This window comes from Tiliqua scincoides, chromosome 1 (genome assembly GCF_035046505.1).
Source record: "Tiliqua scincoides isolate rTilSci1 chromosome 1, rTilSci1.hap2, whole genome shotgun sequence".
Classification (NCBI taxonomy): Eukaryota; Metazoa; Chordata; class Lepidosauria; order Squamata; family Scincidae; genus Tiliqua; species Tiliqua scincoides.
Genome location: NC_089821.1, coordinates 104,308,361 through 104,320,867, shown reverse-complemented (window position 1 = coordinate 104,320,867; position 12,507 = coordinate 104,308,361). Strand labels below are relative to the sequence as shown.

General features: G+C 44.4%; 1 protein-coding gene across 1 annotated transcript in view; it reads right to left on the bottom strand.

The window, feature by feature from the left end:
- Positions 1–898: 898 nt before the first annotated feature.
- Positions 899–12,507, bottom strand: part of NOSTRIN (nitric oxide synthase trafficking) — a 39,730-nt gene continuing 28,121 nt past the window's right edge. Inside the window, exons 9-16 of the mRNA XM_066621588.1 lie at positions 11,336–11,434; positions 11,126–11,251; positions 9,174–9,282; positions 8,309–8,397; positions 7,244–7,369; positions 5,175–5,292; positions 3,539–3,664; positions 899–1,050 (exon numbers count right to left, since the gene is read on the bottom strand). Of these exons, the coding sequence (XP_066477685.1) occupies positions 899–1,050; positions 3,539–3,664; positions 5,175–5,292; positions 7,244–7,369; positions 8,309–8,397; positions 9,174–9,282; positions 11,126–11,251; positions 11,336–11,434 (945 nt within the window). The remainder of the gene's footprint in view (positions 1,051–3,538; positions 3,665–5,174; positions 5,293–7,243; positions 7,370–8,308; positions 8,398–9,173; positions 9,283–11,125; positions 11,252–11,335; positions 11,435–12,507) is intronic.

Below are 12,507 nucleotides of genomic sequence, written 5' to 3'. Positions count from 1 at the left end.
ATATGTTTAATGCCCAGGGCATTTATGTTAAATCCCAAGGCAGGGCAGTATATAGTAAGAAAATAAACAGAATAATAAACAATGTAATTGAAGAAACAAATCATGGAAGTAGGGAGCCATCACCTTAAAATCTAGCAGAAGCATCACATGCCATTCAAGATCAGCTGCTCAAGGAGGGAATGCCTGGGCAAATAAAATCTTGAGCTGGCCTGGTACTAAACAAACATCTTGGTTGCTGTCAGGCGAACATCTCTGGGAAGGGCTTTCCAGATATGGAGCACTACAACCACTTTCTGATCAACACCTTCAACCTTTCAAATGGAAGAGCAGGGAGGACTGGACAGGGAGCTCTTAACAGATGCAGGTTAGGTCCGTCACATGCTAAACTGTAGGCAATTCAGGTGATGCACAGCACTGTGAACTGTTCTCAAATGGACCAGTAACTAGTGCAGCTGTTCTAAGCACTGGTTAGATCTGGTCACATTTAGGAACTTGGATGTTTTGTTTTGGACTGACTGAAGTTTTCAGGTTCTCACCTGAATCTGTTCGATTTAAACAAGAAGTAAAACTGGTTCTCACTCATGTACTGACAGCACCTCAAAATAAATGAAGATTAAAAAGGACACGGGACACTATGGGCCTGTGCAGTACCCTATAACTCAACTGCACAAGGTTGAAGCAGTAGCCTTCTAGAACCACCACCTGGAATTGGTAGTCATCCAGTTGGGAGCATAACCATTAAAACACAGTGCCCTCAATTCTCAACACACTCAGCCTATTCCAGAAGAGTACTATGATGGGTGGTATCAAAAGCCACTGAGAGATCCAAGAGCGTAGCAGGGATGCATGTAAAGTTGTGTTTGTGCTCTGGCCCAGCTGTAGTTGTCGCTTGTTCAGTTTAAAGAGCAGTTCCTTCATCTATGGTGAGGGTCTCATCCATGGAGGGAGGGTTCTCTTCCACATATGTAGCTGGAAAAATGCCTTCTTTCCCATTTAGGGATCCATACCACCATCCATCCTCTTCTTTTTCCTGGATCACAATAACATCACCTAACAAAGTAAGGTACATTGTGTCAGCTTATTTGGTCAGGCACATCACATTTTTATTTAAGACATTTATCAAGGGTCTGTTTCCTAATACTGTACGTTAGTGGTATTCAAACTGGGGCGTCATGTCGCCCCAGCCTGTGGGTCCTGGCCTCTGCCCCCTTAAGGGGCAGGGGCAGCCAGAAGGCGGGGAAGGCAGCAGCATGATCCGCAGGATTGCGCCACTCAGGGGGCCGCAGGGGCTTGGGTGCACTTGCCCAAGCCTCCTGCAGCCTTCCGGGGGTGCGGGGAGCCCTGCGCAATCTTTGGCAGGGCTCCCCAGGTCAGGAAAAGTGAAAGCGGAGCAATCGAGCCCCGCTCCGCAAAACCGGAAGCAGAGCACAATCGCTCCGCTTTCCCTTCTGACGGGGCTGCAGGGACTGGGGTACACCCTCCAGTCCCTGCAGCAGCCGTCCCTGTGTGCGGGGAGCCCTGCACGAGCACCTGCAGGGCTCCCCAGGTCAGGGAAAGGGAGAGTGGGGCGATAGCGCTCTGCTTCCGCTTTTGAGGAGGCAGAGCAGGTCGCTCACTCTCCCTTTCCCTGATATGGGGTGCCCTGCAGGTGCTCGCACTGGGCTCCCTGCACACAGGGACGGCTGCTGCAGGGACTGGAAAGTACACCCCTGTCCCTGCAGCCCCCTGAGCGATGCAATCCTGGGGATAGTGTCACTGCCTTCCTCCTGCCCCTGTTGCCTCCCCCCCCCACCCCCGCAAAGACTTACTGCAGGTTTCAAACTCCCGGAGAGTTTGAAAACCGCAGCTGTGTTTAGAGCCCTCTGACCCTGTCCAGACCTCCAGAGGGAGTAAAAGGGCTCCTGGCCCCCAGTGGTTAAGGAGGCAGTCATTCTTGAGAATGCTTTTATGACTTCTTGTTCCAGCCACTGCTACAACACATGCTTCTGGCTTCCAGACACCTTTGGCTGCAGGCTCTTGTTCTTCTCCCACAATACTGCTCTCTCTAGCAACTTATTCTAGAAACCTGGCTCTTGGGCAGCAGAGAGTTCAGTGACACAGCAGTAGCTTTGGTGTCCCAGGAAGGCAAGTTCTCCTTTGTGCTGCCTGCTACTCTGTCGCCTGTGGCAATTGCTTCCCCCCATTGGCCCAGTAAGTGTCCTGTGGCTTACTGAACTACTGGGGGATGAAGCAGCAGCCACAGCAGTTCCTCTTTCCTGAGTGCTGGCTATTTTTAAATTCCCAGAAGCCCCAACCCCTCAGGGGCCAAGGGATCTGAGAATTTTGGAATGATCAGTGCCCTGGAAGTAGGGTTGACTGCTGTGATTATTATCCCCTGCCCCACCCCACCCCCACATTGCCTGGGACATTCAACAGGTGACAGCAGAAATGGAGGTAGTTGCAGGGCAAACCCCCCTTCAGGTGTGTTGGTCCTAACCAGATGCCAGCTGGGTCACCATCTTTGTCTTCAGGTAGAGCTAGGAAAACTGCCTAAAGTCCTGGAGGGCTGCCACCAGTCTTTGTAGAAAATAATGAACTAGAGCAGGGGTGTCCAAACATTTTGGCACATCATTTCTCTGATACTGTGTCAGGGGGCCAGGAAAAAAGAGAATTAATTTACATTTAAAATTTGAAGAAATTTACATAAATGAATATATTCGAGATAGAATTTTTGACAACAAGTAGTGGAGGGAGCCCTCATCCCACAGCTCATGCAAGAGGTCGCACGGTCGCCCTCATGCTAAAAGCAGTTGCATTGGGCTCCAGCAGTTCTCCAGATGGCCAGAGGCTCACTGGAGACTGGGGACTCCTGGAGGGCTGGATTGGGAGTCTCCAAGGTCTGCAAGTGGCCCCCAGGCTGGGGTTTGGGTACCCCTGAGCCAGAGGGACCAAGAGTCTGACTCTGAGATAAGGCACTTTGCACTTTCAGATTCTTAAGAATGAAATTAAATCAGTGTGCCACACTAGTGTTCTTTACATAGTGAAGAACCTATGTGCCTATGTGCAGGCCAAGGGTATTTGGCCCTGACTCTGGGGTCAGGAAAACCTTTGCTTTTGAAACATGCCAATGACAAACTGTCTCACTGGCTTTCATGAGCATTGCCAGTTATATATCTCATTCTGATCTGACTCTAAGCGATTTTCAGGCTCTTCTCCACATACATTCTTTAGCATAAAAGAAGGGGGTAAAGCCAGAGAGCAGCCTTAAGTGTTATCTGGTTAAGTTATATAAACTCCTTAATTGTCACAGCTTCGGGAGAAAATGATTTAGTTGAAACACACAGAGCAGTCCTAAGCATGTTTATTTGGACTCCTAAGCATGTTGGATTCCAAGGCATGCTGGGCTTTGATCCCTGAAAAATTTGCAGGGGGTGCACCTTTACAGGCAGTTGTGATGATCGTGTAAATGCACCCAAGATGTATTCCTTGTTGGTTTCAGACCATTGCTCTTCTTTAAACTTTAATTTCTGCTGATATTAGGTGAAGAGAAACATGTTACCTTTTTTCAAACAAAGTTCACCTCCGCTTTTAGCTTGGTAATCATACAAAGCTGTACAGGTACTGTTCAGTACATTGCCGTTTTCTGGATGTAAAGACGTCGTTGGCTTTGAATTAGTAACAGTTGCTGTAAAGTACAATGAAAAGTGATATTTATGGCAGGCAGCAACAATTGGATTCTACTGCTGTTCTGTACTTTAATACCTTCTATTCAGTTACAGCTCTTGAATTAAATGTTTAAGAGGAACAGATCTGAAAACAGCTTGGCTCTAGGGAGCCAGAAGTATCTTGTTCTACTGTGGATATGTCGACTCCTTTTTAATTGTTTGAAGAAAAAGGCTGTTTGAAGCTGGTTTCCATTTCAGTTTGGCAATCCTATTTCTTTACACTCTTCTCCCATCCAGATGATGTCCTTGCCTCTATACAGAGCAAGCACCATAGCTTCATACTGCCCCCTGTCCTTTATTAAATGTAACAAAGAATAATTTAAAAAAATCTAGCAGCTCTAGTATCTAACAAATCTGAAAGAATGGAGGATAGGAAAAGGCCTTGAAGATGGAGAGTCACCACAGAAAAGGAGAAAAACATCCTTCCTATGGCATCTCCTGTGCCCCTCATTTGTTATATGACTGACATGATTGTTACGGGAGAAGGCGGCAATACTTCCCAGAGAAGGTGAGCATTAGGGATTGTGAGGGTTCATGTTTTGGTCAAAGTAGAGGGATGCTCGGTGCAGACTTTCTCCAAGCATTTTTTGTTTGTTTTGAGAAATCTGACCTTGTTCCAATGAATGTTTAGATTCCAAGAGGGGAGTTGGAGGTTGTTGGTACCCCCCCTTTTTTTTTGCTCTCTCAGGTTGCTACCTAGACCTGATGGGGCTTTTGCACTCTGAGGATTTTAACTCCTTCAGTCTCCATCATCATCCATTCATACATGAACCATCACCATTACTTAAAAGTGGAATGGAAACAGACTGCATGGATGAAGAACGTGTGCCTGCACATGGAATTTAAAGTAGACCTGCACCCACTGTAACAAGATCTGGAAGGCCCCTTGTCCTTCTGCCTTCTGTGGGTTGATAGGTCCTTCCCCCACAGGCGACTTCACAAGTGTTGAAATTATTTTTTTAAAGGGCTTTTGTGGGGGAGGAGTGACTTAACATGATTGGTCGAAAGGAGGAAACGTATGAAAGAAATTGCTGTCCATTTCAGGAGGGGAGAAGGAGGACCAACACAAAAGTCAAATTGTCATCTTAAAGAAAAAAAATGCTTATATAAATCTGACCAGCAAAAGGATGTTTTGCACACAACAGTTTTACTAAGTGCATGGAATTGGGTATACACAAACTAAGCAGGGAAGGATGAATGAGAGCAGAGTTGTAAGGCCTTGGGTGAGACAATGGAACAGTCTGAGTTATCAGTGGGCAGCACTTAGCATGTGGCCAGTCACTCTCCCTATACTGTCATCGGGGCCTAAACTATGAAAGCTCTTGCTGCTCTTGTAATTACCCAGTTGCTTGCTATTTAACTTTCTGCAGAGACAGCGCTCAACAGAACAGCAGCCATTTTACCACCTGTGTGTTTGTGAAAGAGAAGCAACAGCACCTGTGTGGGTCCAGCAATGAAGTATATCATTGCCTTGTTGAGGGCTTGGGTTAGTCTCCGCTTCAGTGGCAGCAGCTATCATGCTCAGAGTTCGCCGTGATCGTTTCATTTTCAGAGGGCAAGCGATTTGCACTGAACTATGCATGGAGTCCTAACAGTGTGGAGGAAAATAAAAAAAAAAAACACATTATGATTTGCCATTTTCAATCAGGTCCTAGCCAGTGGCAAGAAGAAATGCTTAAAATAATTGGAGGGGGAGGGGGAGGGGACTTCTGGAAATGAAATTGCTCAGAACCGATAATTGATATTTTTAAATCATATGTACATTTATAAATTGTTGTGCAACCTTACTAGTATTTTCACTTCCAATATTTCAATCCGAGACTCGAGGAAAGATCTCTATAGAGTACTAAGTGAATGACGCTCCTAGCCACGTGTTCACTGCATTGCTTCAGACTGCATTGCCTCTGTGCTTTTTCTGGTAACTGCATAGAGCAGTGTTTCTGAAACTGTGGGTTGGGACACACTAGGTGGGTCATGAACCAATTTCAGGTGGGTCCCCATTCATTTCAATATTTTATTTTTAATATATTAGATTTGATGCCACCATGGTAGCATTTTGGGAAATGTTACAGATCTGTAACAGATCTGTAGTTTTAACAGACTACTATGTAAATGCTTTTAACAATGGAGGTACAGGTGGAGCCTCAGCATGCTAAATTCTATAGAGTTATGCAAATATGCTGCAGCCTGACACTTGGGGCTGGGAGGAAACGAAGGCAGCTGTTATCAATCCCCTCCCCTCTGCACCTTCGCCTCCCCCTCCTTCCCCTTTCACAGGTGGGATGCTGAGCTTTTAAGAGTCCAGTCCTATGCATTTCTACTCAGAAATGAGCCCCATTGTAGTCAATGGGGCTTACTCCCAGGAAAGTGTGGAGAGGATTGTAGCCTAAATCTCATGCTTTGCTTGGTGGGAAGGCTCGCTTGTGTTGGTGATTGCCTGAACCATCTGGGGGGTGGAATTTGGCAAACACTCCCTGGGTTTTTTAAAGCAATCCCCTCTGTTGTTACCGCACCTGCCCCTGTGTGTGTGAGTGAGAGAGAGAGAGAGCTCCACCTTGCTGCATATGTTCTGGCTACAGAGATTTTCGGCTCCCCCTTCCCCTCTTCAGCCTCAGGAGCTCCAGGAGTGTTATTGTTCCTTCGAAGGGGGGACTTCTTCCAGGGCTCCAGGGCGATTTCCCTGCCTGGGCGAGTCAGAGCCCTTTTGCAGTGTTTTGGGCTGCCTTGAAAGGAGGCAAAGGTGTGTGTGACTTTCAGTACCCCCACCCCATTCTAAACTTCTTCCGAGTTGAGACAAATCCTCAGATAAAAAATCTATGGCTAAATAGACTGCACCTGTAAATGGGACTTACGCCTATGTAAGTGTGGGTTGCAGCCTAGAATTGTTAAAAATTTTCCTGCTTGGTGATGTCACTTCTGGTAATGACATCACTTCAGGTGGGTCCTGACAAGATTCTCATTCTAAAAAGTGGGTCCCGGCGCTAAAAGTTTTAGAACCACTGGCATAGAAAAACCCACTGGACCAGGAAACTTGTCTTTCCTGTAACACAGGGGAGTCTATTCTGCAACAAAGTTGAGCCTTCATAGGTCATACCAGCAGCACATATAGCCCTTATCATTTTTGAAGCCTCTTTTTCTTTTTTGTTATAATTTTTTTTTTAATTCCATGTGCTCAGCTAATAACAGCTTACCAAAACTTAAACCTGATGGGGCTTTTGATAAAACACAGTGCTGGAATAATTTAGAGAAACTCATTTACAAAAAGGGAGTTTGTGCAGTATGCCATTTTGAACTCTCTACTCTGTCCAGAAATCCAAGAGAGCAAATGGTTCCCCAAACTTTGTTTATTAGCAGCAATGACGCACTGTTTCCATTAGTCCCAAGGCTGGGTGAGAGGAGAAGAATGTTTGAAGCTCTAGTGCGTATGAACTGTGAACCTGAACTGTAGAAGCACATCTGATTTTAAAGCCACATGGTTGTCATCTCAAAGTGTTTTGATGCAAATATATTCACTCTTCTTAATACTTCCTTATTATTACCTTTTCTTTCCATTTTGAAATGCAGTCATTCCAGGGTTGTCTTGGTTTAGGCTTCTGTTCAATTTCTGCCAGCACGCTGGCCAACTTGTAGTGAGTTGCTTGCAAAAGGCCAACTTTCAGCGTTGTCTTTAGTCATGCAAGTTTTTAAAAAATCCTGCATTAGTAAAAGATTTTGCAGCATGTTTGCTTTTTAAAAAGAGACGCACTCAGGGCCCAGTCCTAACGAGTGCGTGCCGGCTTACTGCTGGAGCACACTGTTGCAAATGTGTTGAAGGCACCTTTGTGGGCCCTAGTGCCAGTGGAGCTGGCCGGCGCTGGGGTAGCACCAGTGGAGCACGGGAGCTCTGCTGCTCGGCAGTCGTGCAGAGAGGTAGGTGGGAACATGGGGGGAGTCGGGGAGGAGGCGTTCCAGGGTGGGAGGGGCAGAGGGAGGGCCGGGAGGAGATGTGCCATGGGGCGGGAGCGGGGCGGGAGCAAAGCTCCACCGGATCCTGAGCCTCCATGTCAGGCTGTCCATCCAACACGGACACTCTAAATTTTATGCTGACCTTTGGGTTGTCGTAGAACCGAGTAGCCCTACTGTGGGCTTTACCTACTCGCTTTACCCAGGGGAAGGGGATGAAAGTCCCCTTCTCTCAAGGAGGTGGTGGTGGCTGCCTGGGGCGTGCTGGATGCAGCGGCAGCCATTTTCAACACCGCTGCAGCCCCACAAGCCTGGCAGCTCAGGATTGGGCTATCTGTTTCCTAGTTCAAAATATATTTTGTGTCTGTGACTGTTGTCCTAAAAGCAAAGTTCAAATAAGAGGCACCTCGGCAGGTTTTAAACATCACATCTGTCCTGTTAGTATTAGTGAGTTTCACTTCCCTTTTCCCACAATCCTACTGTCTCTCCTCCTCTGCCTTAATTGATTATGGAAAATTAAAAACAGGAGGGGAACTCCTGCGAACTTTTCACTTTGATAGTAGTTAAAACTGGACTGAAACTACTGTAAATAAAAAGTAAGGATAGATAAGTATTAAAAAGGCAGAGTAACAGCATTTTTAGTTTATGGTCCAAATCTGTACCTCATCAAGCTGCTCGGTGATATCCTGTTGATTCTTCGTATCTGAGAACTGGGGAGTCTGTGTGTAAGCTTGAAGCATCCGTTCCAGACCTTTTAAGAAAGTTATTGAAGAAATGACTACAGTGGAAACATTTTTAAAAGGGTGGTTTCCGCTGTGCTTCAGAATTTTCAGAGAGCAAGAGAGAGAACACGAACTCTCTTTGTTTTCCATTTTAGAAAAACAATGCCCATGACAGTTGTTATTAACTTTAAATGTTTCTAGAAATCAGCAATGGTACCATTAGAAAACTTCCAGTATTATCCTTTAGTCTACACAGTTATCAAACATGGACATTCATGTACCTTCCCAAAAACCTAGCTCTGGAGAAAAGACTAAAAAGATGTAGGCATTCAAAGCATGATGAAAACTCAGAAACCCAAGGCATATTCAAGTGTTTCTGTCAACATTAATACTACAAAATAAGCAAATGTGCATGATTCATTCTGCGGATGCAATTTTATTATTATGACACCATTAACATTGAATATGGGCTACTTCTACCTAAGGATGACTTGTCTATTTGTTCACTTGCTTTTGATCACTATGTGCCATGAAACAGACAAAACTGACCTGAAGCCCTAACTATGGAAATATCTTTCTCTATACATTTCCCCATATTTACAGTTCCAAAATATAACTAGGTGCCTAACATCAAGTAAGACCATAGATCTATGAACTCTAGTCTAGTCCACTACTGTTTGAAAATGGATTGTGGGATGCCAGTGATAGCACTGGATCCAGATCATGGCTCAATCAATCATACCATCTCATACAAACAATCGTACAGTGTCTCAAGGCACTCTGGGAAAGTGTAACTGACAAGAACCTGTTTTGTCTTGCAGAGCCTTTTCCAAATCTTTCTGCACACGTAGTACTTTAGCTTTGATGGACTCTTGTCTCCTGTCTTTTTCAATTAGACTCGCTGAATCTTCCTCCTTTATGGGAAGCAACATTGAGATAAATAATTTGGGTGGAAAGAAAACAACGCACAGAAACAGAAATACGTATTTATTAAAGTGCAAACCAGGAATGAAATATGTTTTTGTCATACATTCAACTAAAGTATGCTTTGAACACAGGGCACTTCCTCCGCAGATGGAGTCTAAGCGACAAATTTACTATGGCTTCATTCATTGCAAAATGTTTCAATTATTAGCCTGAAATAGAAAAATAGTGATGACAAGGGAAAGATGTTCCTCATCAGGAACTCTGACTACTAATGTTTGATTTTGCAAACTCAGAATCTACAGTGGGCATAGCTGATGGGTGAAAAGGATCCTAGCCATCAAAGATGGAGACTAAATTCATTTGTAATTGGTTTCCAACTCCAAGACCTTAGCAAGAAGCCAGTTTTCTGGAGAGACAATTTTAATGAGTTAAATTTATTTACTATCTTGCGTCCATCGTGGGAATCGAAATGGCACAGTAAGATTCCCACATTATCTTCCATTCAGGCATGGATCTAACTCAAGCAGCCTTAGCCTCTGACCATGGCGACAGATGGTATGCTAAGGCTTCATTCCAACTCTTTTACAGTGTCCTATGAGCAAGTTCCATTGCCACAGCTGAGGGCCAGATTTGCCCTGGAGACTACAACTACTCTCTACTGTCAGAGATCTTGACATTCTAAGTAATATCATTAGAATCAAATGAGGATTTACATAAGTTCCCATTGTGGAACTTCCTCTCTGGTCTTAAAATTCTAGTTTTCACTGCAAGCTTTGAAGTGGAAAACAAAGCACAGGAGATCTACAGGAGGAAAACATTGAAGGAAATTATTCACAAGACTGGATATTGCCTGCAAATTGAATGATAGAGATGGCAACGATCATGGAAGAAAACTTATTTAGAACCAAGGAGACATGAAAATCATGCAACAGATCCTATTTGATTAGAGATTGTCATGGGCTGGACTGTGCCCATCTCGGAGTTCAATGCTTGCACTCAAAACTTTAAAAAAAAAATCTCATGATTAAAAATGGAATGAAAAGCTATAATAATCCTGAAATAGCATCTTTCTATGGCCAGTTGGCCACTGTATTCATACTAAGAACATGACACTAGATTACAATGTTTTATAGGCATAGAAGAAAACGTTTCAGGCAGGAAACTGCCATCCACTACCTTTTGCGTCCCTGTGGAACCATGTTTAAAGTACTAGCATTGCACATTGCTTTGTGATCTGTCCTTTGGGAAGCAAATGCAGTCGTGAAACTGAAATGTGGCGAGCTATTTTTAAAGATCTTGAATGTGCCTCATTTATTTAAATACGCAGTTGTGGGGAGGTAAGTTTAAGCTTGTGTCCTCAATTATTAGTATAAACCTAGCTGCAATAGTATTTGGTGCAGGAAAACAAAACCAAGTGTCAGAGATAGTCCTGAGAAATTAGCAGCACTCAGAATAAGCCATGGATGTATTCATCTATATATATCCATCTACCTCTACCACCCCTCCTCCATTCCCATGCAGTCTGTTGCCAAATCACATGAGTTCTCCCTTTTCATTACAAAATTTCAGACTTTCCCCTCCTTTCTTAGCAAAAACTCTTGTCCATGCCCTAATCATATCTTGGTTAGAGCAACCGTCTCCTCTCAGGTCTTCCACAGTCTCCCTTTACCTCTACCCAGCTTTCCACTACAAAAATCACCTTTCATCACTCTGACCATGTAACACCCTTTCATAAATTCCTACAATGACTTCCTGCTTGCTCCTAGATCCAGCACAGAATTCACAACATGTCATATATCCTCATATATAAGGAGCGCTGGAATAACTCACGTAATAGTCTGCTAACAGGAACTCTGATTTTTCCTCTGCTGTGGGCATGGCCATCTCTTCCAGCAATTTCTGAGTGTCCTTTTCAGTGTCAACTTCACTGACGGCACGGCGTATCCTTGTGTGGCACTAGAAAAATGACAAGCAAGATTAGCCAGAGAAACATGTCCTAGCAGTGTTAAGCAGAAACTGAATGCTCCTAGGATTACATACTTCAATAAGGCTTTGTCCAAAACTGGAAAGATGCTGGTTATATTGATTTAACATGTTGCAGAGAAGCCCAAGTCGCTCCTTTTCAAGGTTGAGAATGCTCTGTTTAAAAGGGGAGACATTAGTTACCACACAGAGAAGGGACAATCTGTAAGCATTAGACAGATCTGCCATTTCATCAAGGCACATGGGGAGCAATTCCCTGAGTATTTTCTGTGGATGACTCATTCACACAGGTGGCATGGTGATAATTCCACAAGCAAAGGATGTTAAGATATTGTGGTGGAGCTGGCATGCAACTAGTCCCAGTGGCATCACTAGGGTTTGCGTGGGCGGGGCAACACCCCAGGTGGGGGTGGGGGTGATCTACCATTGCCCTGCCCCCACTGGTTTTTTGGCTGTGCCTTTTGCTAGAATAAATATATTTCAATGCAGTTTGTTACAGTGCGTTCTGCATGAAATTACACATTGATTGAGGCCGTCGAGGCCTCTCAATGCAGCCCTCAGGGAGCCCCCAGTCTCCAATGAGCCTCTGGCCCTCCGGAGATTTGTTGGAGCCTGCACTGGCCCGACGCAACTGCTCTCAGTATAAGGGTGACTGACCTCTTGCATAAGCTGTGGGATGAGGGCTTCCTCCACTGCTTGCTGTTTCACGTCTGCGATGCAGTAGCAGAAGCAAAGGAAAGGCTGGCCTTGCTTTGTGCAAGGCCTTTTATAGGCCTTGAGCTATTGCAAGACCGTCATGCATTCATATAAGTTCATCTTTAATATATTCATTTATGTAAACTTATGTAAATTTATTTAAATTTTAAATGTAAATTAATTCTTTTTTTCCCCCAGCCCCCGACACAGTGTCAGAGAGACGATGTGGCCCTCCTGCCATAAACTTTGGACACCCCTGATATATAACATGATGCTATTATTTTTACAAACTGCGATTTTAGTGATTTTCGTCACTAGTGGTGTCACTTCCCCGCAGGGTGTCAACTTACTAACACCTTATTGGAGCAGTTCTCAAACTTTTAGCACTAGGACCCACTTTTCAGAATGACAATCTGTCCAGGACCCATCATAATGCAAATTAAAATAAATAATTATAAATAATTAAAGTAAAGCAAATAATTAAATAAGGGGAAGCCAGTCCTGTTCCACCAAGTGAATTTTCTCTGTAGCCT